A 14074-nucleotide genomic window follows, 5' to 3' on the forward strand; every position below is an offset into this window, starting at 1 on the left:
AAATTAAGCTTACACACACTCAGGTATGTGAAGGCATACACTTAACTATGTCACAATGGCCCAGGTGTCAAGAGTTCATTTTAAACGTAAATATACCCAGAGATTTCTCCATCAGCTACTTCAGCAACTAAGGAGTGAGGATCAACAATCTTGATGGTATCAGAGAACCCAGATCCACTCGGGAGAATCCAAAAGACAATGGGTGGAAGTTGTGTGCAAGAGGAAAGCATGGAGATAAGGCGTTTGCCTTTCATGCAGCTCATTGGTTTGAATCCCGGGATCCCATATGGTCCCCGAACCTGCCAGGAGTAACCCGTGGTGCTGCTGGGCATGACCCCAAAAAACCAAACCCCCCCCTAAAACATGTAGGTTCATGGGGCTGGAGGAGATAACATGGAGGTAAAGCATTTACCTTGCATGCAGGTTGTGTGATTCGAATCCCGGCATCCCATATGGTCCCCTGAGCCTGCCAGGAGGCAGTTTCTGAGCATGGAGCCAGGAGTAACTCCTGAGCACTGCCGGGTGTGATCCAAAAAACCAGAAAAAAACAAAAAACCAAAAGAAATCCACCACACCAAAACACAATTCTAGGGCTGGAGACTGCAGAAAGCATGCATGCATTGATGCCCAAGTTTGATCCCTGGCTTGGCATGCTCCTTAAGCCACTGGCCCAACCTCCCCACCAAAAAAATAGAGTCACTTCTCAAGTACCAAGCAGGGATTGTCTCAAACCCCACTGGCAGTGGTCTCCCAACCAAAATTTTGACAGTGAAGCTATTAGAGAACTAACAGCTTCCTTACTTTTTCCAGATTTGTCTATACCTGCTTGTCAAATGTTTTGCTCTGAAGATTCTGAAATAGTTTCAAGATTGTTTTGTAGTTTGCAACCTTTTTACTCGGTAGGTGTGGGGAGATGATGCAGTGGAGTCTGCCTTTTGTAAAAATTGTCATTGCTTGATACAGATCAAGGTGCTTTACATGTGACCAACCCAGCTACTCATCCCTTGAAGAATCCCTCAGGTCCTCAGCAATTATTAAAGCAGATTGCCTGGACTAACCCCAGACCACATCTGAGTAACTCCATAAAGCATATTCATGAACTGGGAGCTACACAAGGTTGTACCCAAATTTAAACACTTAAAAACTACAGTGCACTTATAGGGCAATTGCCTTGCATAGCGTCAACCCAAGTCTAATTCCTAATACCAGAATGATCAAGAGTAAAGCCAACATCCCAAAAGCTCTCCCCTCCTTTTTGGGCTACACCTGGTGGCACTCAGGAATCACTCTTGGCAGGCTTAGGGGACCATATGGCATGCTGAGGATCAAACCTGGGTCAGCCAAGTGCAAGGCAAATGCCCTCAACCCCTGTGCTATCACTTTAGCCCATCAAATTTTTAAAACTTATCTTCAAGAACACTCATTTTTATCACCAACTTAAAACTGGCAGCCTTTTCCCCCTTAAAAATAACTGTATTGACCTGAACCTAGTTATCATAGTGGGTAGGGGTTTGCTTTGCACACAGCTAACCCATGTTGGATGCCAGACATTCCATATAGATCTTAACACTGCTTGGCATAACCCCCAGGGAACTAAAGGAGAGTATGGCCCAAAATCCAAATATGTATAAAGCTGCCTAATGAAAGCTTTGAAGTCCCCCTGTATTATCTAAATAAAATTCTTCTTGCTAGTGGAAGTTCCATGAAAGATAATAATAGAATTTCCCTAAAAGAATACTACCTAATTATAACTCTGAACCGAGTCAGATTAGGATGCTGGAAATGATTTTCTTGGCTTGCTTTTGCATATGGGAACACTAAATTTGCACTCAAGTATACAGAGCTTAAGTCCCAAGCACATGTAGCACCAAATAAACAAACTGAACTTCAGATGACTACCCTACTTTCACAGCAAGTTTTGTTCTACCATCATCAGCAATGTCCCCATGAAGTAAATAGATCTACCAAGTATTAATAAGAATCTTTATTACTCTATCAGAGCTTTCTTTGCACTTAAGCTTTCTTGCCAGCTTTTGGAGCAGAGGCTTTCTGAGCAGGAGCTTTCGGACCCTTTTGAGCTTTCGGAGGTGCAGCTGCCTTCTGGCCTGCAGCTTTCTGGGCGGGAGTCTTCTGGGCAGGAGCCTTCTTGCCTGCAGCTGTCTTTTTGGCTGGAACCTTTGCAGTAGCACCAGCAGAGGCAGCAGCTGCACCTTTAGCAGCAGCTGCCTTTTTGGGAGAAGCTTTCAGAAGAGCTGCCTTTTGAAGCTTCTTAACTTCAAATTTGATTATTCTGTTCCTCTGAAAAAGGGCAATGTGTGAATTAATTTAAATGCATATAAAACAACATATAACAGATAATCATTAAGCTAACTTGGTTGATTCTGGGCAAGCAAAGTCAACAAAAAATTTAATACTTAATACTTACCATTTTCTTTGCCTTCATTACTTTGTAACGATCAAAATCTGTCATTTTGGCTTTCTAAAAATAAAAGAAATACCATGCTCATATCACCTTTCACCTTTAAAAAAAAAAAAAAAAAACCAACCCAAACCCAAAGTCCGTACCCTTTCTCTGGCTTCAATCTTCTTGGCCCATCTTGTAGCTGCCCATTTTGTATTGATATCTGCCTTTTCCCAAGCTTTCCGGACATACTTTTGACGAGCACTATAAAGAACCAAGAGCAGACAGAATGGAGGTAGGGTGTTAGCCTTGCAAGCAGAAGGACGGCGTTTCGAATCCTGGCATCTCATGTTTCCCCCGAGCCTGCCAGGAGCGATTTCTGAGCGTAGAGCCAGGAATAACCCCCCAGTGCTGCCGGGTGTGACCCCAAACCCAAAATAAATCAATAAAAATGCACAAGCAGGGCATGAGCTATCGCAGTGAGTAGGGTTGCCTGCCCTACACATTTATTACCTGGATTCGATCCCTAGCACCTTACAGCATCCCCCAAGCCTTCTAGGAGTGAACCCTGAACGCAAAAGCCAGAAGTAAGTCCTGAGCAGAGCTGAGTGTGGTCCCAAGTCCAAAACAAGTAAAACGATCCCCGAAATACTCTTCCCACCCTATTACTATCTCCACAGAACATATCCTAGTCCAGGCACACTGTTATAGATTAATTCCTAATCTTAACAGAATGTGTTAAAAAATATAATTTTCTTTGTGTATTAAGATATAAGATATATTCATTAAGATGGTTTAAGTATTGAGGCCGAAGAGATAGCATGGAGGTAAGGCATTTGACTTTCATGCAGAAGGACGGTGGTTCAAATCCCAGCATTCCATATGGTCCCTAGTGCCTGCCAGGGGCGATTTCTAAGCATAGAGCCAGGAGTAGCCGGAGCGCTGCCGGGTGTGACCCAACCCCCACCCCCAAAAGATGGTTTAAGTATCATTATTATCTCTGATTTTGTGCCTATCTTTCCATAACAGTTGATCTGCAGAAAGCAATTTCTCATAATGTCCAAAAAATTTACTGTATTCATTCCAAGTGCCAACGAACTATAGCTTGTCGTAACAAGATGATGCCTATTGAGTACTTAAAATATGAAGTCTAACTAATAAAGTACATTTGGGAGGCCCATATTAAGGAACAGCTTAATCTTTGTTGTGTAAATTCTGAAACAGAACAAGGATGAGATGATGGCAAAAGATAAAGGCAAAGCCAGAAATACCAGGGTGAGAAAAGAACCATGGGACATTCCAGAATATTCTACCACGACCCCTCACTTTTCCTGTTAAAATGTAGAGTTTGGGTATATTTGCTGTACAAGACTACCTCTCTTTTAACACACACCAAAAGGAAATTTAAAAAGTTAAGAGAAAAAGAGTAAAACCCTCAAAGGTTAACACTACATATTTAAAAAAGCTGGACTTTGGAGTGCCAACAATCATTATACATTTGTCATTTGTAGTGAGTGACTGATTTTTTAATTATGATCTACATTGAGAGCAGGGAGAGGGGGCTCCTCCAAGAGCACCCGGTTGGGGTGCAGTGATTAATATGACAAACAGAGAACTGAGTGATGAAACTTGGCAGCTGGATGATAGGCAGTGGTAAGAGGGGGGGCGGATCACTCATCTCTAAAGCTGGATTAAGTTTCAGCATGCTGTATACTGGCCTATAAGACGACCCCCAACTTTTTTTTTTGTTTTTGGGCCACACCCATTTGACTCTCAGGGGTACCATATGGGATGCTGGGGATCGAACCTCGGTCCATCCTATGCTAGCGCTGGCAAGGCAGACACCTTACTGCTAGCACCATCTTCCTGGCCCCGACCCCCAACTTTTAAGAAGTTTTTCATGGGTTAAAAAGTCATCTCAGGGCCGGCGAGGTGGTGCTAGATAGAGGTAAGGTGTCTGCCTTGCAAGCGCTAGCCAAGGAAGGACCATGGTTCGATCCCCCGGCATCCCATATGGTTCCCCCAAGCCAGAGGCGATTTCTGAGCAGTTAGTCAGGAGTAACCCCTGAGCATCAAACAGGTGTGGCTCGAAAAACCAAAAAAAAAAAAAGTCATCTCATACACCACAATATATGGTATTTATTTCTACACTGCAAGCTTTTTCTGGTTTATTCTTAGGTAGTTTACTATATAGCCAGAGGAGCAACATCAAAAAAACCCCAATAAAGACTACAAATAGATTAATGCACCTGCCTGGCATTTGGCTACTCTATTGGTACTCCCAACACTGGCCTTTGGGTGCCCCCAAACGGCCCAATCTCAAAACTTAAAACTACACAATAACTGCTAAGCAAAAATACTGAAATATAAGAGAGCCAAAGTGGTAGCACAGTAGTTGGGCATTTGCCTTTCAGTGGCTGACCCTGGACAGAGCAGGTTTGATCCCTGGCATCCTATATGATCCTCCGAGTCAGGAGCGATTTCTGAGCAGAGCCAGGAGTAACTCCGGAGCACCACTAGATGTGGCTCAAAAAAAAAAAAAAAAAAAAGAAAAAAAAATTAAAACTAAAAACTGGAATTTAACAAGTGGAGGCAGGCTTTACATAAAAGACTAGTTATCAAGATACAGAAATTGGGGTGTGTGTAAAGAAACAAAAACGCAAAAATCTAGAAACTCTGGGACGAACAGAGTCCAGTGACTTGAGGCGGGATAGTTAAGTTACCTGTGTGGGAACTTGAGGATGAAGTCCGTGAGCTGCATGCATTTGAAGGGCATTGCCTGTCTTCTTACTCGAGTGCATGGCCCATCAACCAAAGCCTAGAATATACATTATGAAAAGTTGTATCAAGAACTTTAGTACCAAACAGTCACACTCAAGTATTTCTGTAGTACCCATCCTTCTGGAATCATCAAACTTTAATCTAAACAAAGATTACTCTATTGGTACTAGCCTACTACATATAAATCAACACACGTAATGAAATCGTAACATTTAAAATCATTTCCTTCCAACAACTGCTTTTATTGCTTTGGCTTGGCACTTTAGCTTTCCAGTCTTAAATACAACGGCGAGTTCCCATCGTACCTGCTTCTGATTACAAACTCCTTCACGTTAAAGGTGCAACGACCTTTGAGTCACTCATCAGTCATACTGCCAATCCTTTAGAAAGGCCTTGCAGGCTAAATGTTCAAATCTAATGATGCCTCTTCTCAGCTGAGCTTACTTAAACCAAGGATGGGGCTGCGCTGCCAGCATGTTTCCCCGACTAACAACTTTTAACAGTGCCCGATGAATTACGGCTGGGGGGGGTCGATCGATCATCACCTATAGTATATTATTCACCCCTATGGGACTCCTTAAAATGACACTTACCCGGTTCTGATCGATCACATCGACGATCGCAACCAGCTTCCCAGCGTGAGGCCCAAAGGAGACATAGGCAACCCGGCCGACCTCCACAAAACGCCTGAACACCTTAAATAAAATAATAAAAAGGGCCAGACCGAATCAGTTCGTTTATTTTTAAAATTTGCAATGCAGGGCCCGGAGAGATAGCACAGCGGCGTTTGCCTTGCAAGCAGCCGATCCAGGACCAAAGGTGGTTGGTTCGAATCCCGGTGTCCCATATGGTCCCCCGTGCCTGCCAGGAGCTATTTCTGAGCAGACAGCCAGGAGTAACCCCTGAGCACCACCGGTGTGGCCCAAAAACCAAAGAAAAAAAATTGCAATGCATCCTTTATGGCGCTGTTCAGGATCACAGGGTCTTATGCACGCAATGCCTTACTTCCCTCCAATGCAGTCCCAGGAGACGCTCCCCAACTCTCCTGTCCTCGGCCCCAGACCCCCATTCTCCAGAATTAAGGCTTTATTTTGCTCGGATGCACACCCGGCTCCTGGCAGGCTGGGGAGGGAGCACATGGGACGCCGGGGATCGAACTCGGGTCCGTCCCGGGTGGGGCAGCGTGCGCGGCAAACGCCCACCGCTGTGCTCTCTCCACCCGGCCCGAACCCAGGCTCCGGGCGCCCCAAAGGCCTGCGGAGCGCGAGCCAGGCCACCACGCGGCAGGGCGGCCGCGCGCCCGGAAACTCGCCGAATCCCGGCTCCGCCCGCCCGGGGACTCGCGCCACAGGCAGCCGAAGGCCCGCTAGGTGCCGACACACGGCGCCACGCTGTCGCCTCGCCGGAGCGGAGGGAGAGGAAGCAGCGCGAAGCCGCGACACAGACACGGCCACAGGCGAGCTCACCATCTTGGCGGCGTCCGGCGAGAGAGAAGGCCCGGCCGAGCTTGCGCTTGCGTAGGAGATTGCCCCGCCTCTGAGGGGAGCGACGTAGCCTCTGATTGGTTGTAGCCAGGATGTAAGCGTTGATTGGATGGAGCTAATGCGTACGCGCTGATTGGTAGAAAATTGCCCAGCCTTCTAGTGAAAGACGTAGCCGTTGATTGGTTGGAGCCAGGGCGTGCGCGCTGATTGGTTGATTGGAACCAGGACGCACGTAAACTCGCGTCTGTCCCTGGGGACTCCATGGTCGTCAGGGTAGGAGGAGGTGGAATGCTCAGCTCCTTTAGCGTCTGTGATCCGGCGGCTCCGGGAACACTGTCTCTTGCACGGCAGTAAGGCTTTGGCCTTGCTCGCGGCTGACCCAGGACGGACCTGGGTTTGATCCCTGGCGTCCCATGTGGTCCCTCAAGCCAGGAGCTATTTTTGAGCGCAGAGCCAGGAGGAACCCTTGAGCGTTTCAGGGAGTGGCCCAAGCTACCTCCCCCCCCCCCCCCCCCATAATAACAAATTAAAAAGGCATTTCGGGTCAGAAAGGTAGTCAAATGGGTACGGCGCTTGCCCGGCACGCAACCATCCCCCTTTGCAACCATGTTTGGTTCCCCAAGCCCAGCCTGCAGTGACTCCTGAGCTCACAGCCCAGAGGAAGCCTTGACACCGCAGGAAATGCCCGCCAGAACAAATCAAATCTCTGTTCCATTTTACACTGTTCCTGGCACTCAGATAAATAGTGACTATCTCGACTAATACTAATTATCATTCAGCCCCCAGGAAAGGAATCTGCACGATTTGTTGAGGTGCCTCTTGGGCCCACACAGTCATTCCCTTAAGCTTTCTCGTCTTGTTCTTCTTGGGGTTTTGCGCAGCCTCACGGAGCGCAGGGGATACTTGGAGCAATGCTGAGATGCGCAGTGGCTCCAACCAGGCCTGCCCTAAGCTTTGGAGTATCGTTCTGGCCCTAAAATTTTCATTTTAAAATATTGAGGCCGACTGGGAAGTTGCAAATCTACTACAAATAGTCCCCACTGGTAATTCTCTTTTTGGTTTCTCAATTTTTTTCTTTTTAGTTTTTGGGCCACACCCGGTGATGCTCAGGAGTTACTCCTGGCTATGGGCTCAGAAATAGCTCCTGGCTTGGGGGACTATATAGGATGCTGGGGATCTTACCGAGATCCGTCTTGGGTCAGCAGCTCCAAGGCAAATGTCCTACCACTGCGCCATCACTCTGACCCTTCCTCTTGATTCTTATTTGTGGTTCGTTCAGTTCCTGCTTTCTCTGAGTTCTCTGAGGAGCCTTCATATTTTCATATTGCTTCTCTAAACTGCTTATCTGAGAGGCTAAATAAGTGGTCTGCACTTTTCAGGTCATGAGAGCTGCCATCTTCCATTTCTCTATGCTTGGTGGAGGCCTCTGTTGTTTCCCCCATTGTCATGCTGGTAGTGTGGTGTTTTCTATGTGTTGTGCATTGCCACAATACAAGTGAAGCAGAGTGGCCAGTCTCCTCTGGCTTTGCCCTTAGTGGGCTAGGTTAGCTCACCTCTGTTGACCTGCCATCAGGAGTTCTTCTGGGTGGGGTGATTCATGGCAGCTACAGAGGCATGTGCAAATGCACATGTCAGGGATCCTGCCGGGGTAATTTCTTAGCACAGAGACAGGAGTAACTCCTGAGTGCAGGTGTGGACCCCCAAATAAAACAAACAAGAGTGTACTTCTTTGTAAGGAGTTTTTGGTAGATCAAACTCAAAGCCTCATATATGTAAAGCAAGTGCTGTCCATTGAGTTAGATCCTGGACCGATATGAGAAGTTTTAGGGTTTTTTTGTTTGTTTTGTTATGGGGCCATACCCAGTGTTGCTCAGGGTTTATTCCTGAGTTTGTGCTCAGGGATCTCATCTGGTGCTACTCAGGGAACCAACAATATGCAGTGCCTCTGATTGAATCCGTATTCACTGCATATAAGGCAAGAACCTTACCTGCTATCCTATATCTATGGCCCTAAAGTGGTACATTATTTTTAGGAGTGTAATAGATAGTTCACAGAGTTTAGACATACTCTGTATGCTGGATTCTAGTATAGATTCATTGGTTTGGTTCCACATGGTTTCCCAAGCATGTGCCAGGTATGGTCCCAAATCCCTAAACTCAAACACAACTCTTTGGGGCTGGAGATGTGATGTGGTGACAAAATACATACCTTGTATGTGTGATCTGGGTTAGGTCTGTCTCACAAAAAGGGAAACCTGAATAGGAGAAACTTCCCAAGGGTATTAGTCTTGTCTGTTTTTAGTACTCTTCTGACCTCAGGGACTATATTAGTCATATACACATGTTTGATTGTTATATGTTATTGAGTATCTTTCAAGTGCTCAGCAGTATAGAATGATTGAAAAGTGAAAATTAAGAGGGGGAGCAAGGAATGAAAGGGGATAGCACGGATTCATTGCTTCTTGACTTGAGTTGTAAAAAGTTACTGTGAAATTTAATTGCACTGTTGTTTTGCAAGCTGTTTCTTTATTTGAAAGATAAGAATCTTAGACCTTCCTCCTAAGAAGAATGATTCTATTATTTATTGTACATTCTGTCAGGAGCAAAAAATATTGAATAACATTTTCCTATTATTACATTCAAAGAGGTATTTGCACTCAGTTTCAGCAAGTACATTATAACTGTCTTCTCTTGAAGATACAATTTTTTGGGGGGAATCCACTCCAAGCTATAGTCAGAGCTTACTCCTGCTTCTGTGTGCAGGGGTCACTGCTGGTGGGATCAGGCAATATATAAAGTGCCAGGGATTGAACCCCGGATCAGCTGTGTGCAAGGCAAGCACTTAACCCATCCAATAGCTCTGGCCCATTGGAGGTGCAGTTTGGTTTCCTTAGAAGGTTTTACATTCCTTATAAATGGTTTTATATTATGGAATTTTGTTAATTATGCTCTTTGTTAGAATGTTGTGTTTTAGCCCCTTGTTTTAGCAGTATTTGGTTATGATGAATTTTATGAGAACAACATGATGAGAAATAATCACAAAAAGTGGTTCTATCCATGGCACCATATGGGTTCCCCAAGCACCACCAGGAGTTAACCCCCTGCTCACAAAGCCAGGAGTAATCCCGGAACATGGTTTGTTCCAACCTTCCCTTCCTCCAAATAAGACTACATCAGAAAGAAAAATAGTTGACAAAAAGTGTGAAGAGTGAAGACAAGTAGGACTCAAATGACTTATTCATTCCTTTTAGTTGTGCCTTGGAACTTAGATGGCAAAAACTTTGCTCTAAAAAAAGTGACAGAAATTTCCTGGACATGAACATTATTCAAGGGGTCTTGTTGAAACTCATGGAATTGAAGCTGTGTAGAATCAATTCTCAGGTTCTAAAGCCACTGGAGAGACAAGGATCTAGAAGCAAATGTTGATCTAGGAAATCACTCTCTCTCCTCTCTCTCTGTCTCTCTGTCTCTCTCTCTGTCTCTCTTCTCTGTCTCTCTCTTCTCTCTCTGTCTCTCTCTGTCTCTCTCTGTCTCTCTCTCTGTCTCTCTCTCTGTCTCTCTCTCTCTCTCTCTCTCTCTCTCTCTCTCTCTCTCTCTCTCTCTCTCTCTCTCTCTCTCAGAAGTCTGGAAATGCAAGAGCATTTTCCTGAAAATCTGAGTATTTATTCTAAAGGAAGAGATCACACCTGGAGGTGGGACAAGGTGGTCTAAACACCAAGGTGGGACTTCTAAGATGTTTCCAACCAATGAGTAACAAGGCATATACTGAGTGGGGTGGGATCAAATCAACCCCACAATTAAATTTATTCCCACACATCTAGATTTGCAATGCTCCAGAATGCTTTTTTTTTTTTTTTTGGTTTTTGGGCCACACCCGGCATTGCTCAGGGGTTACTCCTGGCTGTCTGCTCAGAAATAGCTCCTAACAGGCACAGGGGACCATATGGGACACCGGGATTCGAACCAACCACCTTTGGTCCTGGATCGGCTGCTTGCAAGGCAAACGCCGCTGTGCTTCTCTCCAGGCCCCTCCAGAATGCTTTTTTACTGCAGGTCTGATGAACTGTGTGAAAGGATTATCAGGAAAGAAACTTGAACCTGCAGAAAATTTCAGATTTTGAAAATAGATTCATTATTACTAAAGTAATGAAACACAAAGGTATTTTTCATTCTTATTTAAAAATTTTTATTTTATTAAAACCATTCAGTGAATCAGGGCCTATATCCCACCACCAGTGTCGATCTCCCTCCAACATGCTCCCGGAGTATACTACTATCCTTTGCCCCTCAGCCTGCCAGTATAACAAACCCATTTACAATTTAGATTGTTAGAGTTTGGGTCTCTTAATTATTTTGTTTTTTTACTTTGCCTTGGATTTTTAGTTCTGTCCTCTTTTTTTTTTATCTCCACCAATGACCTGAGACTGCTTGATCCCTGACCCCCTTCCTTGCATATGTGGAAACACAAAGATTTTAAAAAGGAACATTCTGATAATGCAGTCAAGGCTATTGGGAAGTACAGACAAGGTAAAAATTATATTGTTGAAGATGGAAATACTATCTTCAAACTTAATATACCTCAACTAATGAAGAAATAAAATTTCAATATTGTTAATATAAAAGTATAATATTCAAAAGGCATATTATTCTTTTAAATTAAAATTTCTAAAGATGAGCCAGAGAGATAGCATGGAGGTAAGGCGTTTGCCTTGCATGCAGAAGGACGGTGGTTCGAATCCTGGCATTCCATATGGTCCTCTGAGCCTGCCAGGAGCTATTTCTGAGTGTAGAGCCAGGAGTCACCCCTGAGTGCTACCGGCTGTGACCCAAAACCCAAAAAAAAAACGCACCAAAAATTTAAAAAATGAAAACAATAAGGTAGCATGATTTTGAACTGATTTACTCAAGTATTGGAGAAAGAAAATACACACATTGGGGAGGATTTTCTTCAAAGCTCCAGCAGGGGGCGATCTTGTTCCATGTGTTTCAAGAGGAAAAAAAATCTCAGTTCTCTTACAACTTAGCACATAAAGTATTATTATTAAAATAAATAAAAAATAAAAATAAAAAAGACATCGAGGGTTGTATCAGGGAAAACAACTTAGCAGGCGAAGCTCTAACATACTTCATATTAGAAGAATAATGGAATAAATGGACTTTGCACGTATGATGAGTGAATAAATTAATAAAATAAATATTTTGGGGGGGCACACTAGGCGGTGCTCAAGGATTTTATTCCTGGCTCTGCTCTCAGGGCTAATTCCTGGCAGTACTCGAACACCATATGGGAAGCCAGAGATTGAACCAGGGTCAACCGTGTGCAAGGCAAACATCCAACCCTAGCTGTTCTATCATTCCGGCCCCAGAAATAAATAATTTTATGGCGCTTCTACCCATTGGCTGTTAAACATTGGCTGTTAACCCCCATAGACATAGACATAGGATTCTCTCTAGAATTTTTCCCCGGGTTCTTATACCACTTTCAACTGACTGAAGGAGACAAGACTTTCTTCTTTCCTGACCATGGCTTTGAAATAATTGATGGCATGGCCCCTGTCTTCCCTTTGGAACCTATTTTTTCATTTTTACCTTCAGTCCTGGGAGGAGGACCTCTCTGTGGAGAATCTGGATGATTGTAATTGTCAGAAGCACTATAAGGCTAACCAGTAAGACCACCAAGGAAATGATGGCTGGGGCTCTGGAGAAGGTCTTGAGGCCTGAAATAAGAAAACCCACAAGATCTTTACTGGGAAAAGAGGAATCAGGTAGCTGATCTTTTCCGTAGAACTCATGAACTAGTCTCAAATACATGTGCATAAGTAACTTCTGGTATGAGATCTACACTTTGAGAACAGTCATCGGGTTCCCAACATTCCTTTAACCACCCTCTCCCCAGTCAAAAGACAAGACTAAAAGTGCTTGCAAGGAAGACAGGCATAGTTCAGTTTAGAGTTATTTCTCAAGGTGTGTTATGCACATTATTAGTACTTTCTGAGATGATTTACAGTAGCATTTGTTACTATGTGAATTTTTAAAAGTTGTGTTTCTTATTAAGGCAAGTGAGACATTTTATTTATAAATAATCCAAGGATGTGGGAGATAGCTGAGAGGTTCTAAGTTCTATCCTGCTTCAAGAAACCCTTCCTTCCCCATTCCAGAGTACCACTGGGTACAATTTGGGCAACACCTCAGCACTACTGTGTTGCCAGGCAAGGATATTGCAGGAAGTATCCCCAGGCTTCCCAGCATGGCCTCTATAAAAATCAAAATCATTGGGGCCAGGTGGAGGCGCTAGAGGTAAGGTGCCTGCCTTGTCTGCGCTAGCCTTGGACAGACCACGGTTAGATCTCCAGGCATCCCATATGGTCCCCCAAGCCAGGAATGACTTCTGATCGCATAGCCAGGAGTAACCCCTGAGCATCACTGGATGTGGCCCAAAAAACAAAACAAAACAAAACAAATCATTGCAGAAAAATGAAAATAGGTCAGTACTGTCCTTCAGATTGAATTAGTCTTTTGAAGTCCAGTGCACATTAACTTATTGTTGCATAAAAAATGTGCTGTGGGCCCGGAGAGATAGCACAGCGGTGTTTGCCTTGCAAGCAGCAGATCCAGGACCAAAGGTGGTTGGTTCGAATCCTGGTGTCCCATATGGTCCCCCGTGCTTGCCAGGAGCTATTTCTGAGCAGACAGCTAGGAGTAACCCCTGAGCAACACTGGGTGTGGCCCCAAAACAAAACAACAACAAAAAAGTGCTGAATGTTTAAAACACTGATTCTGAGCGTCATTTCCCTTTGTCCTGTACAGTGTTAGGGGGCTCACCTGAATCTTCTCAAGCAGACAAACTGGGCTTCAATCTACATGCTCCCTCACAGGGGCGTCATGTAAAATATGAGTAACAAATAAATCACTTAAAGGCAAGAAAAAGGAAGTACAAGAATAATTAACCAAATAAATAGTCCTATTCAAGGTAATTATGTCTGTTGTATAATAATATAAGATCAAAAGTATCATATTGGGTTATTAATTAAACGAATATTAGTTAGCTAAAGGGTAAATAGGACCTTAGTAAACCAGAGTGAGTTAATGAAAAAATATTTATTTCAGAGGGTACTCAGGACTAACTCCTGGTACTGTTTGGACTTACTCAACTCTAATTTCATCTTACCCTCTGTCTTACTTCTTCATTCATTCAAGGAAACTTTTTTTGAAACAGAAAAGGGTACATGTATGTCATCATGAGGAGATTAGATCAGCTCCACCAGCTACTTCACAGTGGTCACTCATTCTTGCTGAGGTCCGTCATGAAATCTGCCAACTCTTCTGCTCACCCCCCTTTGATTTTTCTGCAGTACAGATGCTACCATAGACACTATCTGAGGTCAAAAATGCCTATATAAACCTTAGT

General features: G+C 44.1%; 1 protein-coding gene across 1 annotated transcript; it reads right to left on the reverse strand.

Moving 5' to 3' along the window:
- Positions 1 to 1973: 1973 nt before the first annotated feature.
- Positions 1974 to 6680, reverse strand: LOC126020970 (60S ribosomal protein L14). The gene is made up of 6 exons (XM_049782597.1): positions 6649 to 6680; positions 5776 to 5877; positions 5125 to 5219; positions 2566 to 2665; positions 2426 to 2479; positions 1974 to 2298 (listed from the first exon to the last, which is right to left on the reverse strand). Exons 1-6 carry the CDS (start codon positions 6649 to 6651, stop codon positions 2014 to 2016), a joined length of 639 nt encoding a protein of 212 aa, XP_049638554.1. The 5' UTR covers positions 6652 to 6680; the 3' UTR covers positions 1974 to 2013.
- Between the last annotated feature and the right edge of the window lie 7394 nt (positions 6681 to 14074).

The sequence above is a fragment of the Suncus etruscus genome, chromosome 10 (assembly GCF_024139225.1).
Source record: "Suncus etruscus isolate mSunEtr1 chromosome 10, mSunEtr1.pri.cur, whole genome shotgun sequence".
Taxonomy (NCBI): domain Eukaryota; kingdom Metazoa; phylum Chordata; class Mammalia; order Eulipotyphla; family Soricidae; genus Suncus; species Suncus etruscus.

Coding starts and splice junctions, on each gene's coding strand:
- LOC126020970 (XM_049782597.1), bottom strand. Junction 5,220..5,775: donor ATGTGATCGATCAGAACCGG/GTAAGTGTCATT, acceptor TGTATATTCTAG/GCTTTGGTTGATGGGCCATG. Junction 2,480..2,565: donor AGATTGAAGCCAGAGAAAGG/GTACGGACTTTG, acceptor TTTTATTTTTAG/AAAGCCAAAATGACAGATTT.